This window comes from Hippichthys cyanospilos, chromosome 10 (assembly GCF_059441005.1).
Source record: "Hippichthys cyanospilos isolate Australia breed blue-spotted pipefish chromosome 10, RoL_Hcya_1.0, whole genome shotgun sequence".
Classification (NCBI taxonomy): Eukaryota; Metazoa; Chordata; class Actinopteri; order Syngnathiformes; family Syngnathidae; genus Hippichthys; species Hippichthys cyanospilos.
In genome coordinates, this window is record NC_142378.1 from 15,734,614 (window position 1) to 15,762,096 (window position 27,483).

At 37.9% G+C, this 27,483-nt stretch overlaps 1 protein-coding gene across 3 annotated transcripts in view; it reads left to right on the top strand.

Annotated features, from left to right (window-relative positions):
* LOC148417272 (discs large homolog 1-like protein) overlaps positions 1 to 27,483 on the top strand; it is a 91,819-nt gene that overhangs the window by 38,988 nt on the left and 25,348 nt on the right. For all 3 annotated transcript variants that reach the window (XM_088425038.1, XM_088425039.1, XM_088425040.1), the window contains 9 exons: positions 11,812 to 11,865; positions 13,058 to 13,108; positions 15,229 to 15,353; positions 17,844 to 18,013; positions 19,628 to 19,764; positions 20,024 to 20,168; positions 21,293 to 21,425; positions 23,274 to 23,430; positions 23,544 to 23,646. In XM_088425038.1, the coding sequence (XP_088281164.1) occupies positions 11,812 to 11,865; positions 13,058 to 13,108; positions 15,229 to 15,353; positions 17,844 to 18,013; positions 19,628 to 19,764; positions 20,024 to 20,168; positions 21,293 to 21,425; positions 23,274 to 23,430; positions 23,544 to 23,646 (1,075 nt within the window). The remainder of the gene's footprint in view (positions 1 to 11,811; positions 11,866 to 13,057; positions 13,109 to 15,228; positions 15,354 to 17,843; positions 18,014 to 19,627; positions 19,765 to 20,023; positions 20,169 to 21,292; positions 21,426 to 23,273; positions 23,431 to 23,543; positions 23,647 to 27,483) is intronic.

Below are 27,483 nucleotides of genomic sequence, written 5' to 3' on the forward strand. Positions count from 1 at the left end.
ACGAACATTTCGACTTACGAGCGTGGACCGCAGAGTTTTTTGTCCCCCACTTACGAACAAACCTTCCGTCTTGCGAACAATACGACATGCCGGCCATTGTATTCGTACATTTATTCTCGCTTTGCTACGTCAAGTAAATCAGAAGTTGACGCTCAACACAGCAACGTTGATGAGCTATTGCTCTTAAAATGTCACAGTCACTGTCTCAGTCACGGAGTCAGTCACGGAGATGCTATTGGCCGGCGTCACGTCAATCACAGAAATGCCGATATGCTATTGGCCGAACGCCTTTATCAAGCTTGATGGCACAGCTGGTCGGGATGGAAGGAAGGAGAGAAAATAGGTGAAAAACGGAAGGAAGGAATGTTGTGAGGACTTTGCAAACTTTATCTGTTAGACATGGCTTCTAAAATTGCAAGTGGCGGTAAAGGAAGAAGTAAGAGGATGATGACAATAGAAACCAAGCAGGAGATAATAAAAAAAAAAAAAAAAATACGAAGGAGGCGCACGCATGGCTCGTGAGTATGGCCGTAACCGCTCAGGTTATAGTATGCCTTTCTTTTTGCATTTTCCATGATGAGGGTATGTTCACGCTAATTTAATTTATGCACAAGACAGGAAGTTGCAGTCTTCTTCGACGCATGTATACCACCGGTCTTAATCTTACCTTTTCTACTCGAGCGCCCCTAGCGGCTGTTAGAAAAATTACATAAATTGGCCGCATCACTGAATAAGCCGCAGGGTTGAAAGTTTTGGAAAAAAGTAGCGGCTTATAGTCCGGAATTTACGGTAATATTGCGTTCATGGAATATGCATTTGGCAGCAAAAATACATTATTTAATCTTCTGTGGATGGCTATTTGCCATTTGCCATCCACTAAAAATGACCTCAGAGCTGTTCAAAGTAATGTTCAATAATGATTCACCTGCCTTCAGTGTCTGGTCATGTGACATTCGCAAGCTGAGCTGTCTGATTTCTTCACTTAAGTAAAGTTGGCAAGATATTGGCAGATTCGGACTTTCGCCATCAATACCTCTCAGACAAAACGTCGTCGAAACACCAAAGTTGCCTTTATGCCTCCTTCGTAACACGGACTACCAGCTACAATGTCAAAAAAAGACATTTGTAAAATATTTAAACCGTTTCTTTCGGTGAAAAGAGGCAATTGATCTCTATGAGCAGCAGAGGCTGGGCGAGTGCGCAAGGGACCGTGTGCATATTACTAGACGAGGAGGGAAAAAAAAACAATAACGCCACAATTTGTGATTATGAATTCAACGAACACATCAAAGACATTAACATAATCATATTGGGACAGTGCTTTTGGATAAAAAAGTGTTTGTTTAATTTTGGAGAATTTTTGTACTTAAAATCATTAATAAACTGAATATTCATCTATAGCTCCAATATTGTTTAATATAAGGAGTCCAAAATCACTGGGCACATTCATGACATTTTCATGATCACACTACAACACTCGTTTTTTAAATAAATTATTTTGATACATTTTGGGGATTTATTTTAAATGCTTGTTAATCATTTATACCCTCAAAATGAATCACTGGCTCCCCTTTTTGAGTTGGGGTAAACGCTCCTAAATCACTATAACCATCAATGAAGTACTCCCAATTATGCTACAACTGCTGGTTTTCTAATAAATTCCTTTGCCTAATTTTAAGGATTTTTTATGTTTATTTATCAATATTCATCAATATATCGATCAATAGCTCTGCTGTTGATTGGGTTAGGGACTCCAAAATCACCACACACATCAGTGAGATTCGTCCCTTCATGCTACATTCTTTGGTTTTCAAATAAATCCCTCTGCCTATATATAAAGATTGTTTATGCTTATTGATCAATAATTACCAATATATTGATCAATAGCTCTGCTGTTTGTTGGGTTAGAGACTCCAAAATCACCACACACATCAGTGGCATCCCTCCCCTTATGCTACATTCTCTGGTTTTCAAATGAATCCCTAATTTTAAGGATTTTTTTTTTATGATTATTGATCAATATTTACACATATATTGATATATTGATATACACATATATAATATATATATATTGTTAGGGACCCCAAAATTACCACACACATCAAGGACACACCTCCCCTTATGCTACATTCTCTGGTTTTCAAATAAAGCCTTCTGCCTAATTTTAAGGATTTTTTATGCATATTGATCAATAATTACCTATATATTGATCAATAGCTCGGCTGTTTGCTGGGTTAGAGACTCCAAAATCACCGTACACATCAGTGACATTCCTTCCTTCATGCTACATACTCTGGTTTTCTAATGAACCCCTTTGAGGTGTGACCTTGATGTGTGTGGTAATTTTGGGGCTATTGATCAATATATTGAGTGCTGTAATAGGATGCGTGAAATAAAAAAACAAAATACTTTCAGACCTATTTTCAAGTCTGCGATTAACCTAATACGTGTTTTTTAGGAATGTAAGAGGACGCGAGAGTAGTGTCAGAAAAAAATAAACACATGCAAGTAAGCAAAGGGAGGACATATTGTCAAATTTTTCAAAATGATCTTATGAACTCACATATCCGACAGTGTACCTGAACTAAGAGCTGACAGTATGGTAATTGTCATTCAACAAAGTATTGGATTGTGAATTATATCAATGTTTTCCCACTGCCATGGTATTGTTATTAAAATCAGATGGTTGTTGACAAACATGTAGTGCAGGCTCTTATAAAGTATTCTGTCCGTTCGTGTTGCAGTCAGAATCTCACTTTATCAGAGACTGTCATCCTTTATAAGAGACTGTCATCGTGTGCCTTTTTTCCCCTCTCTCTGTGGAACGCAATGCCCCCTGCTGGTAGTACTATATACTTCAGTCTTAAATTTAAGTACCGTATTACCGCAATTGTTGACGTAAGTCCCATCAGGTATCACCGCAATCATTATCAGGAACAATTTGGCACACTTATTGTGACAGAGTCCCTTCCTGTCAACCCGCCTAAGGGATGGGCACCGGCTCAGTATTGGAGCAGTGAACAGAAATTAAACCTGTGCCCACTGGGAAAGTACATTCTAAGTTTGTTTCCTCGAAAGCTGTTCACTGAGCATGGCATTCATTTTCATTTCACAGTCTTGATGTGACCATGTAGATGTTGCCTTGCTGTAGTGGCCCCCACCACTGTAAATCCCATCCACACATACAGTACAGGCCTTTGCCTAGCATGGCATTAAATCACACTGGCAGATATGACAGAATGCACAGGAGGAGGATTTGGCATTGAACAATGTCTTGCATTCTACTTTATTGGGTGACAAATCACTTTTTGTTTGAAGTGTGGGTGAATAATTCTCACACCTTTATGTGAAAGTGCTAAATGTAAGGCCAAATTTAAGATCTCGCTTGGCCACCCACTGTGCATGTGTGTGCATGTGTGTGTGCGTGTGCAGTGAAGTACTTTGACAAGATGTAACCGTAACATGACCATATACAGATAACCAACACCCCCTCTTTATTTTTTATTTATTTTATACCTATTTGTTTTCATATCCCTCTTGGTGACTTCAATAAATATTGGTCAATATTTTGTTGCACAAAAAGTGTACACAAGATGGCAAAGTGTCAATGCACCATAAAAATGTTTTCATTATTATTTTGGACACTCACTTATTTTCTACTCTTAGAAGCGAGCAGTTGGCCGCAGTAAACACTCACACTGCTGTGCAAAGTGGTAGTGGAGATGGCCAATAGCTAGCAGGGTCATACATGCTCAGGAGAGCCAGTCCATTGGTTGCCATTCAAACCAAAGTCAGGCTTGCCATTATTTTAGCTATAATGTGGGGCAGAATGGGGGCTTGTGCACGACATTAGATGGATCAGCCTCCAAAATGAGTTTATTTTACCACAGAAAGAAATATCCTATAAAGTCTGTAATTCTTGTTCTTTCAGGGTATTTTTACAAAAAGCATTCCTGAGAACTCTTGGAGTTAAATCAGGGAAAAAGAAAAATAATGTCACCTTTAAGGTATTCATCTACAATATTTTAATTCTAAAGAGCAGAAAATACACATCTCAAATAATTGCACCGATTTTAATTAAATGTCCCGGTCATTGCATAGCTCATATTACACTATCCGTATTTTCTTATCATTTCATGGCAACCAACAGTATCTGCCTCATTCCCTTTCTGATTTCTTGGCAGCCTCCACCCCCTTGCCTGCGTACCTTCTAGCAATATTTTAGTGTTGGCTTCATTTAACACTGTTTTGTTAACTGCCTATTCTTCTTGCTCATCCTCCTCTCCTGACTGAGTTGCTAGCCTGCAGCGCCGACAGCACTTTATACAGCGGAACCATACATGCACTAAGCAGCACCAGCTTTTTTTCTCATTTCAAAAAGCCTCATATCTTTGCTTTCTTTACATGGGGGCTTCTTTGTCCCTTGTCTGTCTTTTTTTCTGACCTTTTTCTAGGAGCAAATTGTGCCATATGAGCTGACATTATAGACTTGAACCTCAAAGCCATTTCTAGACGTGATCAATTGGCGTACAAATCAGTAAGCCGTAAGGCGTGTTCATTTTCAAATATCAGATGTAAATAGCCTAAGGGGGAAGGGAACTTTAGTAATGCAAGTTACAAAGGAGCATCAATAGCTAACCACGGTATCCTTCAACACTTTAATTTGAAATATTAACCGCATTCACTGATGCTTGAGACAGGTCGAGATTCATAACTGCAAGAGGTGGTTCAAATTTTCTCATATTTCACTGTTTTTGGCAGGCAATAAGTCCATTTTGAAAAAAAGCTTTACAATACTATAAAATGCATGTTGTTAAATCAGGTAAATAAAAAAAATACTGTAAATATGTATTGCAATCAACTAATTATTGACATAGTTCATGTGTATTTTTCTTATTGAGCTCATCTGATTATATTTTTATGCATCAGAATTATTGTGCTTGAGTTGTTGAGGGTTGGAAAACAGATGCTAATCACACCCTAAAATGGATGCTGATTGACTGTCATTGTGTTTGGAATAAAATGATAGATTCCTGTTTTGGGTGGGAGGGCAAATTCAGGGGTAGAAGGAATATATGAAAATGAAAGAACATATGATAGTTGTCGGTCCGAAGAACGGCACATTTAAATTGTGGAAAACACCCCATTATATATTATTTGTAAAGAGTTTGCTTACCACCTCAGAAGCAACTTTAATTTAGCCGACCACATAAATACAAAGCACCCAGCTGCAACTGAAGCCACAGCTAACGATAGCAACAAAAAGTGCTAATATAATGAACCATGGCAAAGCTCTTTGCCAAACTAAACACGTTTTTGTTCACATCTCAACTAAACACTGGCATTTGATGGGTGATATTTTATTATTTTTTATTTATTATTTTATTTATTTATTATTTTCTAAGTATTTGTCAGTCTCCAAAAGAAGGTATCTAAAAAATAAAAAAAAAGTTTGTTTGTTTGTTTTTTTTCAGAAATTTTTGAGGTAAGATTGTATTGTTTTTATTTACATTCTACAAGACATCCCAATGCATTCCTGTATAATAAATAAGTAGGTCAGTGCATTGAGACATGCTCAGGAACACAGCAACTTCTATGTATTCCAGCTGACCTGTCTTACCATGTTTTGCCTTAAAAGAACAGCAAAAATGTTGATAGACATTCATTCTCCACCAATCACAGCTCCAGACTCATCATACGCTTCCACACTGGCTGTGAGCGCTATGCCCGGTTTTCTATTGATTAGTCATGCCTGGCTGCTGTCATGTGCAGAAGACCAGGGAAGTGCTTAATTGGCCGGGCTGGGAAGAGAGAGAGCGCAAAGTAGTAGAGATGGGGACAGGGGCTTGTCGCAAGAGAGGGAGCACAGGCATGAGAGGAGCTGAGAAGGAAGAGATTTTAATATCAAGCAAGAAGACAAGCAAAGATTTTTTTTTAATTGTTTCTGACTGTAATTTCTCTGGGGTTAAATATTTCACAGGACAAAGAAATTTGTGTTTAGCTATGGCATCCTGTCTTCCCTTCTGGAATATAAATTGACATCATCGCCGGTGGCATGTCCGGGGCTTCAGAAACAAAGCCGGAGTATATTTTTTAACAGTGTACTGACTCTGGATAATATGCATCACCTGAGAGACCGATAAATGGAGTGCAAACCATTTGTGGGAATTCAAAGTGGTCTTCTTTTGGAAAGCTGGAGCTGACTTAAATTCTTTCTGTCCACTCTGTTCTAACGCAAAACCTGAAAGGGAGTTTCACCCTTCCGAGGTCCTTCCTGCTTTTCTTTCTACAGCGTGTTTGATCTTATTACGTTTGACCTTGTAACACACCAAAATGTTGAACTGAGTCTCGTGCTGAAGAGAGATTTTAAATGTTCAAGACATTGCTTTGGTTTTTAGGAGTTCAATTTATGCTGTACGCAAAGCAGCAGACGTGAGAAAGGTCTCCACAAATGTAGACTTTTTTTGTCTTAATGTTCTGAGACAAATGAACAAGTGGAATTCCAATCCAGCATCGCACAGAGATGTCGGGTGTACTTTGGTGAAATGACCTACATTATATGGACACAAGTGATTCGGAAGAGCTACTTTTTTGTCGTCCCTGTAAAGGTGATGGTGCGGTAAGAGTGAAAGAGGGCATCACACTATCTCCGCAGATATGACTACTTACTTCCACAGTCATGAGTTCTGCTGCAGCCCCAAAAAGCCCAGTGGCTCTTCTAAAGGAAAATCAGGGAAAGGGAAGGTCAAGCCCAGCAAGAACCACAATCACTCGAAGCATAACCAGAAATTTCTGCAAGTTCAGACAAATCAATTTCCGTGTTCCCCTTTACGATCACCAAAGCACACCACTCATTCTCCAAAACAAGGATGCCATTCGCCCAAACATCTTCTTCCTTCGCCCTCACCTAGCTATTACCACATAGCCCCACCATCTCCAAGTCATCACCTTGCTCTCCCATTACAAAACTACCCGCTGGTGTCACAATCACCTAATCATGTACTGCACTCAGCAAGCCACCATCAGATCTGCCTCTCGCCAAGCCATCAGCAGCTGCAGCATTTTTCTCCAAACCAGCAACAATTTCATCCTCCAGCCTCACCAGGATGCCCGCTTTCCTCGTCGTCATCACAACAACTCTATCACCACCATCAGCAGCAACTGGCACAGCCCCGTTCAAACAATCGCAATTCTTTGTTCCAAGAGTACCAACATCAATATCCTCCTCCTCTGCCGCACTCCTCGCAGTCCCTTTCCATCCACCCATTTCATTCGCCACAGATACCGCTGTGTTCAGCCCTGGGCGGTTATGGGTGGAGCACATTGCCCACACACCTGGCCAACAGGGCCTCTCGGGGAAATTTCCCAAACTTGAGATATGGGGTGACAAAGAGTCCCACAAAGAGCAAAACCAAAGGAAAGGCCGGGAGCAGACCATGGCCCAATGATTCCTGCATGTGGAATTTACGCCCTATGGAGCCACCCTCCACGTACCACATACACCACTTTCCACAAATACAAGCCCATGTGCAGGTAGGTGGCAGCGGCGAAAGTTATCCACACATCAAACTTAAGATTTATTTTTCCATCTTAAGTTAAATATGCTTAGTAAGCATGGGCCAATAACCGGAATGTCACAGTTCTTTAAAACCGTCCATGTCTGCCAAAATTGGGAAGTTCTTTATCCACCTGTGTCATCTGCTTTAATGGGCAACTGCAGTGTGCGGCGGGAGCCTCCTCTCATTGTGTATCATACGGGAGTCCTCCTTGGTTGCTCACATTATAGCTGCTGTTGTCCAATTCCTGCTTTGACAATTTCAGTATCAAAATACAGTACATTTGCTACTGCGGCTAACAACCACGGGTAATGTGGCAAACATGATATCATATGGTAATTTCACAGAGTGTTTTTTTTTGTGATATCGCTCGAGGGAGGATGCAAGCAGTCTAGTAAAGTGGCGAGTGTCTCAACAAGGCAAACAAATTGAATATTTCCCCCTGTCCAAAGAGAGATAGAGAGCGAGAGAGAGCATTCGTGGGTGGGTGCACGTGCATGTGTGCAGAAAATAAACACTTGTCAACATGAAATGACAGTGATGAGTGATGGTAGTTTACCTCAACTAGATTGTTGCACTGGATATTTATAGTCATTTTATATGAGATGCACATACAGTATCTCAGTTGAAATTTGACTGTCTTCAATTCATGTATATGTTTACTGTTGAGCAAAACCTGTTTTGCATACCGAGGTTTGTTTTGATTTCATCTCCATAATTAGTTTTAATTTAGCATGTAAAATGTTCATTATAGTAACAAATGCGATATTAAATATATTGTTTAAAAATACAAATATTTTAATGTGAAAAACAATATTTAGCAAAATATTTTAAAAGTACCTACCGGTACATATTTTACAGCTATAATTTCGAACCAGTAACGCTGTGATTTTTTTTTCTCAAGTTTTATCATATCGTCACAATCTAATATATACCAGCGCAAAAGCTGTATACACCCAGAATTGTCACCATTAAATCATCTAGCTATTTGGTTTATCATATTTAATATTTTATCGGTATTTGAATCACAATTTAACATGACAATAAGTCAAAAAGACTTATAATATACAGTAACAGTGCTATTATTTTATGTTGCTTGATAGAGCATTTTAAATCAAGTACAGTATTTCCACTTTATTGTCAGGAAAATCTAATATTTGCATTTAAATACACAACAATAAATTCAATACCTGAGATCAATTAAAAATAAGTATAACAGATTCATGCTGCTCACCAAAAACGGCACTAAAGTAAAAGTTTGGTATTAAAAATTTGGTACAGTGATATTAAGAGTCATTACGTGTATGCTCATCTCCTTCCTTTTCTCTCTCTTTTTTTTAATCAGTACTGTATATCATTCAAAAATGATGGTACCGGGAGGTGGGGTCTCACTTTGATTTCATTCTAGATCCCCGCTTTTATGGAAGACAATTATACTTTTATTCGATGTGCTTTCACCTACTTCCATATTGGAAAAATTAGTGTACGTTATGAGGTTCTATAGCCACTGATATCAAGTGTTTTTTTTTTTTTTTTGTCAATGCAGTTATTGTAATTAATCCTATATTGTGCACAGTGCACAATATAGTGCAAATTTGTATTTCTTTTTGGCTCTGTGCATTCTGGGAAATATAAAGATTGTCACATGAACCGATAACGAAAATATGCACAGGTCTGCACACAAAGAGTTATTGATTATCCCGGTGACTATCACCTCCACAAGTGAAAATATGTTTTTACTTTTACTGGCTTTATTAGGACTTGCATCTGATTCATATTCTTTTTTTGTTGTTGTTGTTTGAAAGTGAATGTAGAACATGCTTGAGCACAAACAGCCATCATGGAGGTCTGCCGCTGGTCCTCGTGACCATGATACCCACATGCATGCTGACACCCAGCACAGCAGAGATGGGGGCAAGCCCTTGCATGAGATACAGCTGTCCCTTTTGTGATGGGGACAGAATAGTGCTGAATCAGCGAGAAAAATGGGAAATTGTTCTGCTTAATCATAGGGTACTTTTATGGACCAAACCATGTCCTAAATATTGTACTAACACACCTGAGAACTGTTTTTATTCTTATTTGACCAAAGCAGGGGGGGGGGTTATAGTCAATTTCTGAGTGTAGTTCATTGTTCGCTGCTCATAAATTGACCTTAATCTTATGTGTAATCATATTCAAGCTGCTTTGGACAGTTAGCATATGCTTTCCTTTTCTTTTACCCCTTAATCAAGTCTCACATTGTATTTTAATTTCAGCGATGGGGGTCATATCTCAGTTCATAAAAATTAAAGAGCACAACAAAAATGATCCACAAAATAGACAACCTCATCTGCTATTGTGAATCCGGGCAGTGATAAGCGATGGGAGGTAGGGAGTCTTAATTAATGTGGTTAGCTTGGCAGTTGTAATTATATTCGAGTCGAACTTTATCTGATTAACTCAGAAGGCAAATGAAGTTTTATTACATATCAGGAGGAAGTGGTGAACAGTCGTATACAGTGTGTTTGCATCGAGGTTACACAACGAATCTCAGCATCTGCCATCTGTGAAATTTGAAATTTTGCCAATTATGATTCAAAATGCAAAACTGATAATTGTGATATTAAAATGATAACTACAACACCTGCTCATTAGAGAAAAGGAAAAACAGTCTTTAAAATAACCTAAAAATAATTCACGTAGGCGGATGCAAATCAAAGACAGTCTGAATATTTTTCAGTAGTGCGCTACTGTATAACAAGTCTTATTATTTCAACATGGGGACTAAAATACAATACCATATAACGATTTGTCATAACTGGAAGGGAACCGTTTGCTTATCTGATTTTGAGTTTTCATGTTTCTTTGTTGGAGCATCTTAAAAAAATATTCAGCAACTCTGCCACATACAGGCACACACTGTTACATAAGTGTGCAGTGAAACTTGGCTTGTCAGTTGAATCAGCTGCATTTTCTGTCAATCATAATCTAAGACACAAATAAATCCATACAAAGCTACATTCAATTGTGGTAATTTCACAAGTTTATAAAGGTTGGATAAGTGAAATGTCAGCACCGAAAAAAACATCAGACATCAATAATGAAATAAATGTTTACAAATCAAAAATGAATGTATTTACCTGGAGTAAATTCATATTCGATGTTATATTACATGTTTAGGGGTAATTTTGCTCTTTTGTGCGCATTTTGATTTTTGTATGCATGTAACTGCACCTTCTGCTCCTCATTGCTGTTGTTGTGTTGACTCCTCCCACCATGTGACTAATCCCTCTGATCCTCTCTCTTTTTGGGTTCCCATGTGGGATCAAGCATCCATTCAGCATGACTGACAGATTGGACACATGGTGGACAGACACATAGACAGAGCGTGTGCGAGAGAGGCAGAGAGAGAGAGAGAGAGAGAGAGAGAGAAAGGGAGTAAAGGGAAGTGATTGAGAGCGAGATTGAGATTAGTTTTGCGAGATAAATGGCTATTCCTGCTTTGTTGCGTGTTGACGCTGTAAAGTCTGGGTGGACAGTTCATTTAATGTATGGCTTTGTGGGGAGGCTGGAAAAGCTCTGAGCTTCACATGTTCCTTCTTTTACTGGCTAGCGGATGTTTTCTTTATGGAAGAGAATCTCAACGTTGGACTGCATGAATATACTCTATGGGAGAATTAAGATGAAGGAAAATAGAGATGTTAGACGGTTTTGAGGAATGTGATCTTAGCATTTACTAAGCAGAAAAGGAAAGCCCATGTCCGTTTATCATCCAATGTTTTCTGATATGGACAGTCTTCAGATGAATGTTGGCTGAAAAGTGATTGAGCGCAGGTTGACGGACAGTTGACAGCTTGGATTTTTGTTATTGTTTATGGCAGCATATCATTCACTTTGCCCAGTCAGTCTCCGAAAATGTAGTGGAGGCTGTTTTGCTAAGTGGCATGTAAATTATGTATGTGCAAGTAAATTCTCTGAATAGCAATTGGTTGATTGTTGAGTGGGCTCATGAATTTTGTTTGGCGTTTTAGAAGTACATTAGTCCTGTCTATTGTAAGGAGTGTGCAGTATGTCATGTCGTGTATGCAGTCGCTTCATGGTAGTAATCTGTAGCAGGAGCACTCGACATGCTGTACCAAAACATGAGAAGAGTAAGTTGTTATTGCAGCTCGATATGCGCGTGTTCACCGTGCTCTGTTGGTGTTTGTTCGGTAAATGACGAGTTAGCAACGTCGTCGCTCAAGTGAAGCATTAACTTTGTTCTATTTTGCAGGCCAACCCGCCTCCGTTGGTTGTCAACACAGACAGCGTCGACACCCCCCCATATGTGAGTACAAAGTCTTATATCTGAACTCACAAGTATGTAAATAAATGATGCAAGACATACTGCATTGCTCATTTGCATAGATGACAGTAAATAAAGGAGACTAATAAGGAAGAATATTTTGTCATTGGTGGTGTAGTGATTTATAAATATATATATATATATATATATATATATATATATATATATATATATATATATATATAGCTAAGTTAAATGCAGCTAATATGACATTGTTTCTTCCACATGAACCAAATAACATGATGATTTGTGAGCCACTGCCTAAAGGGGCTGCAGGCCGGTGGATGAAGTTTTTACGTAAATGACAAATTTAGAAAAACGTTTTTCATAAAACCGAATATAGCCAGAGGTCCCACTTTGGAAACGTGCTGCTCCTAATTTTCACCAATGGAAAACAATGGTTCAATACTAAATCCAGAATAATATGGTCCTTGATGTCATTTTACTTGTAGCCAGCTGCTACAGAAAATCAGTGCCTGATATTGTTAGCAAAGTTTATTATGTAACTACGTTCTGATTGACTGCCTGAAAATCCAGGGAGAAAAAGATTGCTTTCATTAGATCATACTTCACAGTTATAATTACACTTGACGTTTTGGATATTTCCTTTAAATGCAAACATAAAGATTAGGAATGGAATAACAATAATTATTATTTTATTATTATTGGTATAATAATAATTAGTAGTAGTATTAGTAGTAGCACTTGTGCGAGTATCAATTAAATATCAATTGCCACTACACAGAAAATGTGTTGAATATTCTCAAATTGTATTATTTGTAGGTAATATTGATAGAATATGGTGTAAAGATGAAAATTTATCCTAAACTAATCTCAAAGCGGAGACACAGATTACAGACAAGGAGATTACAGAGACCACTGGGATGTCATTCAACTGTGTTAATATGTAAGCAAGTGTGCACACAACTGTCTCATCATCTGATTTGAGTCAGATGAGTTGGAAGGCACATTTTGACACTTAAAAAAAAAAGGTCCTTACACTTGGAAGTGGTCTGTCGGTGGCTGGACCCCAGAGGGTTTCAAACCTCGGACTATTTAGTCCCCAAGCATTGGCAGGCCAAATAGTCACAGCATTATTTTTTTAATGTATTCATTATTTTTATTGTGTCATACATATGTTGTTCTCTCCTTGTCTGTGTACTTTCTCAAACAGGTCAATGGAACAGAAGCAGACTTTGAATATGAGGAAATCACATTGGAACGGGTAAACGTATAAAGATGTCGCCATCATTCATGTCTACTACTGTACTAAGTTGTTGCTCTTCTGCAAACCCATCTTGCTCCTATCTAAAGCAAATATTGGCAGAAATTATATTAAGTCAGTTGTATGTTTCGTGTAAAGTTGGCAAGTCATGAGTGAATTCAATGTCTTGTCATATATTCTACACGCTTGAAACACTGTGGCATTAATATTCTCATAATTTGTCTTCAGCGAAATTTTTGGATGAAGTCATTATTTATTTTTTTGAGTAATGAGATGTGATATTTGAGTGTGATGGGCTTGCACAACTGGAGCAGTGTAAGACCGTTGCTGAAGAGTTTGTTACTTAGTCTTTTCCATCTTATATACCCCTTGTAGTTGCCCATATATGTATTTCCCCACTTTTCTCTCCACTTTTCCAACTTTATTTATATTGTCAACCTTTTCATTTCTTATCCGTTATCCCCAACTTTCTTTCTGTGTTCTTCTCTCCTCTCTCAATTACGCTCTCCTTTGTCTCTCCCTGAGGCTTTCTTGCCATCTCTCCCACTTAAGTCTATTCTCCTGTGACCTGGATCTGTCTGCTTGACTGGCTCTGCTATGAAGACGTTATAGAAACACGCAAACACAGAACAGAAATTACACAGATTCATACCCAGTATTCAAATACATCAATAAAATAAAAATAAATTAAAATATACACTGATACATTGGTGGAAGAAGTTGAGATATATGCAAAATTTTATTTGGTCAGGGACATTATAGGTCTTTAATGTTTGAGTGGAACATGACGGAAAACAATATTTAATTTTTTTAAATAGGAATAGAATGGCCATATTTTAATTGACGTGTGTTGTTTGGATTTCTACAAAAACAACATTCTTAAGGACTCAACTTTCATTTCCTGGCCAAAAAGTTTCTAGTCAAAGTCTATGCAAATAAGACATTAGTAGACTGTGTGCACCGTTGTTAGCGCATCCTTTTGAGGCTGCCACCTGATGAAGCTGAGTCCCTGGTCTTACACTTTAACACTTGAGTTACATGAATGGACAGAGAGATCAAACATCAAAAACACAGATAATGTAACCCTGAGCACAGCATCGAAACGAAAACCAGATGAATTTACAGTGGTCACATTCCCACAAATATTTTCACTTTTATGCTGGCTTATTTGTAAATCAAATATGAAGTATAGAATATGAAACCTGAAGATAAACAGATTATTATGTGTTTCAGTGCAAATCCAGTCTCCCTTTGCATTAGTGCAAGTAGCATACTTGGAGCGACTTTAAGTTCCGCAATGTAGGTCTGTTACTTATTAGGTTGAGAAAACATGTCAACAAACCAACTTGAACTATTAAAAAGTAATCATTGTTTCATTTATTAATTTATTTATTTATTTATTTTCTCAAGTGCATTTTAGACATAATATCCATTATAAAACTTCCTGGTCACCAGCAGGCCACACAGATGCAAATCTTGTTTTAATTGACAAAAAAAAATCTTCAATCAAATTTCCCATTTTGATCATTTTGACCTTAAAAACCAGACACACAGGTAACAACATTAAAAGGAGGATGTCTATATATGCCTCGGGAAATAATTGTAAGCTTAATGGAAAAGTTGTTTTGAGGCCAAATTCCATCTGTTGGAATGTTAAATTTCCTCAGATGTTAATGTATTAAAATGTCAGTTGATGTCCTCACCTGCCATTGGATTTTACTCTGCAATGACCATTTAAGACTTTTTGAAAATTTCAGGGTCATTTTTTTTTCCCAAGGTACGGCTTGCTATGGAAATTTGAAAGATGAATGTGCCATGACTTTTAACGTGTTTTTCTCTTAAGTAGGTATTTCAACTTGGCAATCTCCAAATTCCTTTAACCTTGTCCATTTTTGAACTACCTCCATCTATTATATATTGATTTAAAAGGAATTAAGTAGAAATGGAAAGTATAAACATCAAAATTTTAATTTTAGGAGACATAGGCCTGGTTTTGCGAATAAAAAAAAAATCTCTCTCTCTCTCCCTCTCTCCTCTTTCTCTCTCTCTCATTATGTATTTTTTATTTTATAAATTCATATATAATGACGTATAATCTGTATCTCTGTTTATGCATATAGGGTAATTCAGGTTTGGGCTTCAGTATTGCAGGAGGGACTGATAATCCCCATATTGGAGAAGATCCGTCCATCTTTATTACCAAGATTATACCTGGAGGGGCCGCTGCCCAGAATGGCCGACTCAAGTAAAAACACATTCATGCGCAGAATGACGTTAATTTGACATGACTCCATATTGGAGGTTTATATAAAATAATAGGTAATAATGTATTAATTATTTACAATATGTAATCAAGTTAATTGTAATACAGTGATCCCTCATTTTTCGCGGTTAATTGGGACCCGCTCGCGATAAGTGAAAACCGCGATATAGCCCCCCTAACCCATCCCACGCACACATATAATACACACACACACACACATATATATATATATATATATATATATATATATATATATATATATATATATACAGTCGGCCCCCGGCTTACGAGCACCCTGATTTACGAACAATTCGCCTTACGAGCGTGGATCAGGGAGATTTTTGTCCTCCGCTTACGAACAAACCTCTCGCCTTACGAGCAATTCGACATGCCGGCCATTGAGTATGTAGAAATGTTCTCGTTTAATTGCGTCAATAAAATCAACAGTAGCGACATCATCAATCATAAATAGATACTTGTGGCAGTAACGTGAACGCTATTGGTCTTACAACGTCACACTGACTGTCTCACTCACGGTGTCTACATATATTACCATTTAAGTGTAGTGTTTGTACAGCTAAAGGGAAAAACAGCTGACATGAAATTAAATGTGCCGATTGCAGGACAAAGAATTGTCATTGGTTTAAATGTGTGGTTTTTTTTTTTAATTAATTGTCAATACATTCCAACCGTTTAAAAAAAAAAAGTGCGAATAATTATCAGTCAGTCACGGAGATGCGAATATGCTATTGGTCGATTAAGGTCACCCGGTCTCACTCACGGAGATGCTATTGGCCGGCGTCACACGTCAATCACAGAAATGCCGATATGCTATTGGCCGAACGCCTTTATCTAGCTTGATGGGACAGGATGGAAGGAAGGAGAGAAAATTAGTGAAAAACGGAATGTTGTGAAGACTTTGCAAACTTTATCTGTTAGACATAGCTTCTAAAATTACTAGCAGCGGTAAAGAAAGAAATAAGAGGATGATGTTTTAGTATCTGCGTGATTTGCACCCTGACTGAAAGAGTTACTGTAACACTGTAAGAGCAATAGCATATCTATCGCCGTGTTAACTTTGAGCGTTAGACTCTGCCCCCCTCTGCTTACACCCAGCTCAAGTCTCGTCGTTTCAAAGGTAAAAGCTATTTATCCATTGTATTTATTATATAATGCAAGTGTACAGCAGATTATGTCACTCAATTTTAATATATGTATACAATGTGTCGTTTTTACCTAAGGCTTCGGCGCGCGTTGCACGCATTCACGAATTAACATGGGTTTGGATTGCCCGCTATACGAGCAATTCGAGATACGAGCGTAGCCGCTGAACGGATTAAGTTCGTAACCCGGGGGCCCACTGTATATATATATATATATATATTTTTTTTTTTTTTTTAATTTTTTTTTTTTTTATTATTTTGTAAATGTGAAAAGTCTTCATTCTATGCATATTATTTAAGTCAAATATTAACTGAAGTCTGAAGTACAGTACACATATTTACTTAAATCTTAAATGATTAAACCTTATACAGTAACTGAACAGTAGCTACCACTTTCCATCTTTTGAACTCTCGCGAGCAGCTGCCGGGACATGGAATTAAAGTGAAGCTTCTTATATCATAACAATACACTTGAAAGATCACTTTATTACAAAAGAAATCTGGGTAAAAGTCAGATTTCCAAAGCTGTGCATTTCTCCGTTGCTGTCTATGTAGGCACACAGACGGGTGTGTGTGTTTGCTCTCGGCACGCCTACAAGTCACGTGATCGGCTGCAAGAGACCAAGCTGTCAATCAATGTGCTTATTAGCACGTTCGTAACGTGTGCATGTGCGCTGAACTGAGCGCACGCAGGCGGTTACAGGAGAGACACAGGAGAGACGAAAGCAAGCTTTTAGATCCTCTTGCCTTTTGTAATAAATTGGAATTCAAAGTGTAACCTCTGCATTTTAATCATGTTCGGTAAGCTTCTTGTTACTCGCTCTAGTCGGATGTCCAAGGAAGTGCTAAACCTATAGGCACGTGACTAGACACGGAAGACACAGAAAAGAGAGGGCATACCAGTACATTTACGGTATAGCCTAAGGTTTAATCATTTAAGATTCAAGTAAATATGTGTACTGCAGTAGTAGTTCGACTTCCAAGGAGTGCGAATGACAAGTGTATTGATAGATAACGTGCCTATATGGCACGTGTCTCCGTAATATTTTTTTTTTCTCCCCCCAAAAAATCTGCGATGCACTGATAGGGAAAGGGAAAAGTAGCGAGGGGTCACTGTAATGTGGTTTTCTGTGAGTAATTGCCACCTCTCACTCAAACTCATTTGGGATCGACTCCATTATAGAGATTGGCTGGATTAATTAATGTTGTTTCGTGTAAACACTTCTGACTTGTTTTCTACATGTTTTAATGGTGGTGTGTTGATGTTGCTACGTCTGATACACACAGTTCATATGATTTTGCTGTCCAGGGTGAATGACGCCATAGTCCGAGTAAATGAGACTGACGTCAGGGAAGTGACTCACAGCGGGGCGGTGGAAGCACTGAAGGATGCCGGCGGTCTCGTCAAACTGTGTGTACGACGCAAGAAAAGCCTTACTGATAAAATATCGGAAATCAAGCTAGTGAAAGGACCTAAAGGTGAGGAAACACGACGAACATGTTCACAACACACAAAATAGTTGTTATAAACTGCAACGTTATTGCTCAAAACATCAAAATTACAATGAAAGATCTGAATTTTTAAAAGTCCATTCCACTGTGCAACATTTGTCTGGCTCTATTTTCCTGCACAAATGACCAGGCACAAAATTATAGTTATGACTCGCAAACGACAGTGCGAAAGGTCTTATTTTGAGGTTTGAAACTAGAGCTTTCGCATTATAACGGTGATAATTGTTTATTAATCATGTCAAACCTGTGTAATACTTTACCCAATGGAGTTCTGCTAATGTTTACCTCTCTGTGTACAGCCTTGTCTTATCAGTCATGTTATGCGTTTAGTCACCTTTTTCTTCTATAACTGCTGTTACAAAAGGTCATTGGGTGTCCCTGAGATTGGGGTAGGCGTGGGGACCTCAGAGACTGTCTTTTATCATCTGTGTTGTGTTACTTTTTAATTATGAAATTTCAGTTTTGCCCCTATATCCATTTGGGAGCCAATTTCTTCCAAATCTCAATGCTGCTAAAGATTGACCTGCGAATGAGTCCACCATTACAGCGTGCCGTTGTGAAAATGTTGTTACAATTGATGTTCGCATTTGTACATACAGGGATTTGTTAGGATCCATATACTTATTTGATGCATGAAAAAAGGCCTTCCAAGAAATACAGCAATGTTTGTGGTAAAAATCTCCAGCATTAGTGCTTGCTGCTAATATGATGCATTCAAATGCAGTCGAACATTTTAAGCTCAGACAGGAAACAAATCCATCAAAAGAAAAATCACATCAATATACAGTACATTAAAATACTGCAAATATCTAAACATTGTGGGCTTTCTATCAATCTGTAAACTCGAACATACAGTATCGAGGAATGATGGGGTGAAATTACTTTGATATTGTACTTAATTATAATTATGGTCCGTCTAGATATGTTTAAAACACGTATCAAATAACTATGCTTCAGTCTTCCACTCAGAGTTGATATATCAATGAATCAAAATAATAATTACCAGCCTTTGGTATTTCTAATTCAAATAACATCTACAGCAAAAAAAAAAAACTTAGCACTTTTATATTACTGTAGTCGTCTTTAAACGTGTGTTAAAGCTGTTAAAAATGTACAAGAGCAATTTTCAGTATCATGGTATGGTTTATTTATTAATCTATTTATTTTTTAAATTTTCATCAGTCATACAACGTTTAATGAGTTTCCACATATTTTCTGCAATGTGATCATGTACCCCTAGCGAAACACGACAGCATTGGGGGACCTCTATATACAGTATCTTGAGTCACTGTCAATCTTTGGGATCCAACATTGCACATTGAGACGACTTTACATCAACAAATATGGTCATGCTTTGTAATGCTCATTTACATGACACTCGTGTTTCATACCCCTTTATTTGGGGTCACGGTAGTCAAACACATCAAGCTCCCCCAGAGTGCATGCCCTCTCTGCTGAAAAAAATCCCACTGGAAACACTGGATTTGATATTAAAATGTGATTTATGACTGCAATTTCTCACACCCAAAAGTTTTCATTTTGACAAGCCTTCTTCTTCGGATGCTGATTGTTTCCTCTCAGGTCTAGGGTTTAGTATTGCCGGTGGAGTTGGAAATCAACATGTTCCGGGTGACAACAGCATTTACGTGACAAAAATCATTGAAGGGGGGGCTGCACAAAAAGATGGACGGCTACAGATAGGGGATAAACTCGTAGCTGTAAGTATTGTTTTTGAGCTGCCATTCCTGGTTATATCCATAAATTGAAACTCAACACGACTTTTTGTTTCAATTCCTAAGACATTGTGACATTGTGCTGAAACAATATCTTATAGACACTTTATAGCAAATCAGTGTGATAGTGTTTCCTTCTTATGTTTCTGCGGCATCAGTTTTTCTCTTCTTTTTATTTCTTAGTTCTTGTTTTAAGTCTTTGTGTGATTGCTTTGCTAATGCGGATTTCTTCATGTGTCTCCAGGTAAATGCCTCTTCTTTAGAAGAGGTTACCCATGAGGAAGCGGTTGCAGCCCTGAAGTCAACCCCAGATGTCGTTTATCTACGGGTGGCCAAACACAACTCTGTCTTTATCAATGAAACCTTTCCTCCTCCTGACGTCACAAATTGTAAGTGCATTTCACAAGTTCATCGTTGTTCAATTCAAATGCATTTTGGGCAATGAGTGAACACGAGCATAAATAATGATCACTTTGGGTTAGGGTTAGGACACCATCTACTGAAGTCCTGTAAATGGCATTAATATGCTTTTTAAACTATTATCGATTGCAGAAACAAAAATATATTGCAGTTTGTGGACTAGGAATGCCAATGGTAAAACAGCACTTAACAAGACAACAATATTGATCATCTGTGTTCAGCGGGAAGTTCCTGCACTTTGCACAAATCCTCAGTGGAATATGAAGCAAATTTGGTCACTGTCGGGATGCCAAATTTCTTGTGACGAGCTACTTTGACTTGAATTAGTTACCACTAATGTTCGCGCATGCTTGCTGCAACGTGTTTTGCTTTCAGGTTATAGCATAGGTTTGACTTGATTCGGTCTTGTACAATTTCCACACTTCATGCTCCACTCATTTTGAATCTGTAACATTTTTTCGTACTCTGGTAATCAGCAATTTACCATAGATAAAGTGTAAGACTTTTGCCCAAAATATGGAGAAATATAGCTCTTTGTGTGACAAAAAACTATCAAGCTAATTAGCAACTTAGTCTCCAGTGGTTTCCTCCTGTCAGATCAGCTGACTGAACCTTTGGGAATGCACAGCAATCGTGTATGTAGTGACATTCAAGCACCATGATTGACCCCAACTCATCAGGACAGCTGCATCAGCTAGTGGCGCTTCACACTTTGTCATATTTCCAAGGTCATTTTTGTTCCTTTTTTTTCTCATGACACGCATCCTTCTGCGATCTATCATAACACATGCTCCTTTCCAAGGCGTTGATGTCAATATTTTATTTGCTAAGGTAAGATTTATTTTGAAGTTGGCCTTCACACCCCGACATGCAGAAAATGAGCAAGTATTGCTGCGTCCAGCTTTACTTCTTCCTGACAGTGTGCCCCTAAATAGCCGTCACTCAAGACAGGAACAAAGATCTCCAAAGCGTTTTTCTCAGAATCGGAACAAACCAATCTCGATTACAATGATTGAAGTTAAACACTGTGTGAATAAAACTGCTCATTCACAATGGGTACGATGAAAAAGAGGTTGTTTTATTTTTTTCTCAGCCTACCCCCCACATCAAGACAATCACATAAGCCCCTATATGAGCGGCAGCCAGTCTGTGAGCCCTGCCCCACTGACCACGCCCAGATACTCGCCAATGCCCAGGTCCGTGACCGCAGATGATGATTTCACAAGGTAAGTAACATCTAATGGACAGTGTAAAAAAGACAAAAGTGTTATCGATTCAAAACAGAATGATTTTTGGAAGTTAAGGTACTTTGATCCGAACCCCTAACCCAAATTCACCGCCTGACCTCTAGTCGCCCTGGTAACGATGCTGAGATGTGCGTGCGTGCGTGTGTTTGGGTGTGTGCGTGCTTGTGTTGATTTGGCAGATGGCAATCAGAATTTTTATCTGGCATGTAAACTGAGTTCACGTCCATAGACACATGCACATTCACTCTCAGCGCTGCTTTACTATCTTTAATCCATTTTAATGGAGGGATTACAGCCTATCACAATCTGCGTCACTCAACTGGCGTCACCATGGTTACCAGAACATAACTCCTTCCGTCATAATCCTTTTGGCCAATCAGAATGTTTTCAGTATAATAAATCTGATAAGCTGCAGACTGACTGCAGGATGGTCATTTTGATGTCTGGCCTTATACTGACTTTTGTGGTCGTGGCCATCTTATTGTTTTCTTTCTCATTCACTTATTTATTTATTTGATTTCTTTCTACTGAAACTAATGCACGTCTGTGTGTGTGTGTGTGTGTGTGTGTGTGTATGTATATATAAATGTATATATATATATATATATATATATATATATATATATATATATATATAATATATATATATTCGATGTAACTGATTAACCCTGATTAATCACATCTTTCAAAAAGATTTTCTACGACCAGATATTTACATGATTAAAATTCTGGCAGTAACGTTAAATCATTGAATAAAATATATTTAATTTCAAAGAATGTTGTAATAACCTTTTGATTTTTGATTACATTCTTTGATATGATTCCTTTCAGGTAAATTACAAAATTACCAAATTTGACGTTACCGGCATTTTTTTTAGTTATACAAACTTCTCAATCAAAGTTTTAGTTGTGCCCATCGACACCGCGCTCCATCAGCATTTGCGAGGCCCTATGCAGATAACTTGAGCAGAGTGTTTTGGCCTGAGATGGTTTCAAAAATGTGTATTAATTAATAAGGTGGGAGCCATTAAGCATCTTTTAAAAGTAAAGCATCCATCATTGTTTTCCATGTATTTCTTTGACATGACACGTTTGATTGCAGTTAACAGAACTCAGATGCCACAATAAGTCAATAGAAGTAGTTTTCTTTTAAGGCTTTATAAAATTGAAACCATTCAACATCTTTACTACTGAGTAAAATGCTTTGTGCTGTGATGCATTACGTAATACAATACTGACCTCTACTGGCGAACATGCAAAATAACTTGTCTGCAGCAGTACTATACTGCTTCTTTACAGTTTACGCGGATACACAAATGTCTATACACTACTAATCAAATTTCATGTACACGTGATCGAAAACAAATTGAAAATTTTTAAAAAAAAATTTCAATTTTTGTTTCAATATGTTTTCCACCACGTGGTATCGAGGAGAAGCAAATATAAATATAATAATGTAGAAAATAGTCACATCCTTTTTAAAGCGGGGATGTGGCTGTGTTTGGAAATAACGTATTAATTTCAAACTCAAATGGAATGGTAACCTGCGTACACAACAGCCTCTAATTTACTCCAAATAAAATTCTGATATTATACAAGGCTTTTTATGTAGGCTTTTTTTTATACAGTTTTTTTCTACTTTTTTATGCTGTTGCCAGCTCATTTCTCCCTTGCCATCTTCTATCCTCTTGTCTTTTATTATATGGTTGATTTAGCCTTACTTTAATATATAATTATACTCATTTATATTGGTTTGATTGCCATTAAAATTCTTCTATACACAACGTTGCTGTCTAGTTTTAATCATTGCGGATTTATTTTCACCAGGGACCCGAGACGTGTGATTCTCCAGCGAGGGTCTACAGGTCTTGGTTTCAACATCGTTGGTGGAGAAGATGGAGAGGGAATCTTCATCTCCTTCATACTGGCTGGTGGTCCAGCTGATCTTTGTGGAGAGCTCCACAAAGGTGACCGTATCCTTTCGGTATGTGTTCCATACTGTATTTCTAAAGCTGTTAATAAACTTTCATTCAAACCACGCATCATGCTTTTGGATTTGGATATTTTATTCATGAAAGTTTGTTTCTGTGAATCTAGGTGAATGGTGTCGACCTGTCTACTGCAACACATGAGCAGGCGGCCGCAGCGTTGAAGAACGCAGGGCAAACTGTCACCATTGTAGCACAGTATAGACCAGAAGGTGAGTTATACCAAATGCAGCGCTGGTTTCATGCCTAATATAAATCTGTATGGACACTTACTGTAACAGTCAATTTGTCAAAAATGGAGCATGTCAGTAAATTTGAAGCACATTGCTCAAAATCCATTTCAAGTAAGACAGGTGTAAGTGTACTGCTTTGCTGTATATGAACTTGAATCATGCCGGGTGTTTGTCTGCTGGGAGTGACCATCAAGGCTGTAACCTAGGCAACCATGTTATAACTGATGACAGAGGCTCAGCTAATGGGATGCTGTTACTGCGGGGGTTCTAATAATATCACTTACGTGTACTGTACACACACGCACACGGTACACACAAGCATACAATGTATCCATACATTCATGCTTGGTCCACTGACCCTTACAATGGAAACATGTCTGTTGAGTGAAGGTATTTGTTACCCTCTTGGGCCATTCATTTTGTATTATTCATTTTGAGAGGTGATCCAGAATACAGTAATTCAGATCTTAAGGTGCAGATGATAAATCGAGTGAATCATATGCAGCACTGTGTGTCTGTAAGACCAATTCTTCTTCTTTTTTTTTTGTGGGTGTAAGCGCATAGCAGTGGGGTTGCACTTCAAGTACAGTGTAAAGCCGCAGCGGGTAACATTCAGTGGGGTGCACGCGCATGCAGCATAAACACTACGGTGTCTCAGAGAGACTATACTTTGCACACTATGCCAAGCAAGAAAAATAGTGAGAAAAAAAGAGAAAGTGAGAGGACTGATTGACCAACAAAAAAAAACAAAAGTTAATTTCCCACCTCTGGTCACACGTGCTGCACGGTATGGACTCATTAGTGAAAATCCAACACTTTCCACATTTTTTCTAAACGCAAACACAAATGCACTCTTACCAGTCAAGTTGAATGCAGTACAGCGACACAGGCACATGAGGACTAACAAGGCAAAAACATGGGCTGCGGAGTGGGCTGCGTGTGACACAAATGTTGCCTTGTCTTTGGTGGCATTTTCTTCCTCATCTTTTATTTATGGTTGGCATATAAACCTTCTGTTTTTTTTTTGTTTTTTTTTTGTCTTGGTTTTTTTTTTGGGGCGGTTAGCATACCAACCAAAAACTCGCTCGGCTGCACACTAGACGCAAACTGATATCCAAAACTGAATTACCGGTACATTATTGAAGTTTTCCTCCGTCGCTTTCGCTTGCTTAAGCAAACATGCACTCCCAATGTAATATCATTAGCAATTACTGGACCTACATTTATATAAAAAACATATTGTGATAGACAACATTAATTCGCATTTTATTAAAATTGAAATTTTTAATTTGGGGTTTTTAAAATGAGTAAATCACTAAATTTACAAACAGAGAGAATATCGCAAAATACCATAGGGATCCTGCACATTGTGATGCTTCGGAGCTTGAATTGCAACAACAAAAAAATGTTAGCTACTCAACCTTGGACTACATTTGATTTAATGTGTAGATTTTTCTGTGATGTGATCATTGTGAGCCTGTATCATTTTCTGAGGATTCCTTTACAATGCTCTACTGTATTCCTTTTTTAACCCATAAGAAGATGGACTGATAGTCAAGCAGTACACAGGTGGTGATAACAAATATTTTATCACCATATTTTTACTACAAGTGTCACTACATCTTCCTCAGGAACATGTATTTTTTTTTAAATATGGTTAAGTAATGTAAAACTCAATATGAACATATTCTACTGTATTTCTGTGGCTTGCAGTGCATGGTGGCTGGTTTTGTTTCACTTTTCATCCGTGTATAAGCCTATGCGCATTTTGTGGCCAAAAATCAGCCACTTGTGAAAACTTGAGTTGAAGCAGAACTCTGCATACTGTGGGCTTGCATTGGAGTTCCTCCACTTTGCTCTGTGTGCATCGACCTTTACAGGAAAAAATACACAATTTACTTTTGTATCGTACGCAATATATGCTGGTATTGCTATTGAATGTTTAATTACTTGGATATTTTCAGTGTTTTTTTTTTCCTTTTTATGTGTCGTGACACTCCCATAGACCCGATTAGTGACTGCTGAATGGGCTTAATTCAAGCCTTCTGTCCATGCTGTGTAGTGGTCTGCACAATGTATAAATGTGTGTGTGCATGCACGCGTGAGTGTAACCTTTTGAGAGCCATGTTTGTCCGGTTCCCGTGGCAATACTGTGCAGCGACCTGTGGTGCACCCTCTGCTTTCACCACATACACACGCAAACACGCTGATAGATACTTCCTTCCAATGACCTCCGCAATGAGTGGAACAAAGTGTGAGTCACACTGTGTGTGCTTATTTGTTTGTACGGGGATCCTTCTGGTGTTTATATTAGGAACACTACCTGCTGTCATCAAATGTAAAACAGCATGCATCGGATCCAAAATCATCAGAGAATGTGTATGCTTGTTTATTTACAAACATTGTGCTTTTCATTATTGAATGTAAAAAAAACATTAATGTTCTTTTAAAATAATTTTTTATGCCAAATACTTTAGGGTTATTTTATATACAGCACACCAACCAGTTACAGCATAATGATACTTTTCACAATCCAAAATTTATTGTACATATTGTGCCTTTCAGAAGAAAAAACAGGTTAGTGTTCTTAGACAGGTTTTAATCAACTATAGTGAAAAATAAAATCAAACTCACCAACCACTTTGACACTGATTCAGTTACTGTTTTGGTCATTGTGTAGAAAGTTAAAGCATATCTATGCAAATGTCTTATTTTGATTAAACATGAAAAGATAATAGAGCAGTTTTCATGATGGACTGCAAAAAAATAATTAGGATTTGAACAATGGCTCTAACCAATGACTTAATTATTAAAACAGTTGTTGAGTAATCTGATAGTCGATTAGTTGTCAATTCATTCTGATTGCTCTAAACCAGGCATGTCCAAACCAGGTCCTCAAGGGTCGCTTTCCTGCATGTTGTTTATGTTTCTGCCGTCCAGTGGAGCTGATTGAAATGATGAGGCTCATTATCAGGCTTCTACTGAGCTTTGACTCTGGTGTGTTGGGAGGGGGAAATATCAAAAACATGCAGAATAGCAGCCCCCGATGACAGGGTTTGGACATGCTTGTGATGCATCATTGGACTACAAGGTTTCAGTTACTTCAGTTTCTTCCATTAGAAAAAAAAAAATCTTGTAAACTGCTTTTCGGCATATTTTGTGATTCCACTGAGAGGGGTGACAGAAAATGTTTCATCACTGAGGCTGATCCGATGTAAATTAGATTAATTGCCAATGACACAATGTATTCATGTTACAATAAAGCTACCCTGCAACAGTAAGATATGTTTCACTCCAATTATGATGTGATGCAATATGATGAAAGTCATTGTATGACAAAATTTGCTCAAATCCTGTCAGCAATAATGCAGCAAAAAGAATAGTGCAGTGAGGTGCTGTTTTATTACTGTTAAAATAACAATTTTTATGCAGAATCTGTCTATAAAACCACATCCTGTATAAATGTATACAAAGAGTGAAGAACAAAATTTATGTTCAGATGAAATGCACAGACTATACAGTCACAAAAAACCTCCAAACTGGGGCCAATGTGTATACAGTATACGTTTGAGATATACAGTGTTTACAAAACACAGTGATTTACAAATTACAGTGAACTCTTATTTATTTGTGGTTCAGTACTGCAGTATTTATTTATGATTTTCTTCCTTTCCTTTATTTGCTGAAAAATGCACTTATTTGATGTTACATACTTAGGCTTAAGCTGTAATTGTTTGGCTTTGGTGCCCTCTGGTAGCTCGGAACTACCTGTACTTTGAATTGAGTTGAGGAGCTTCTGGTCTTTGCTGTCATCTT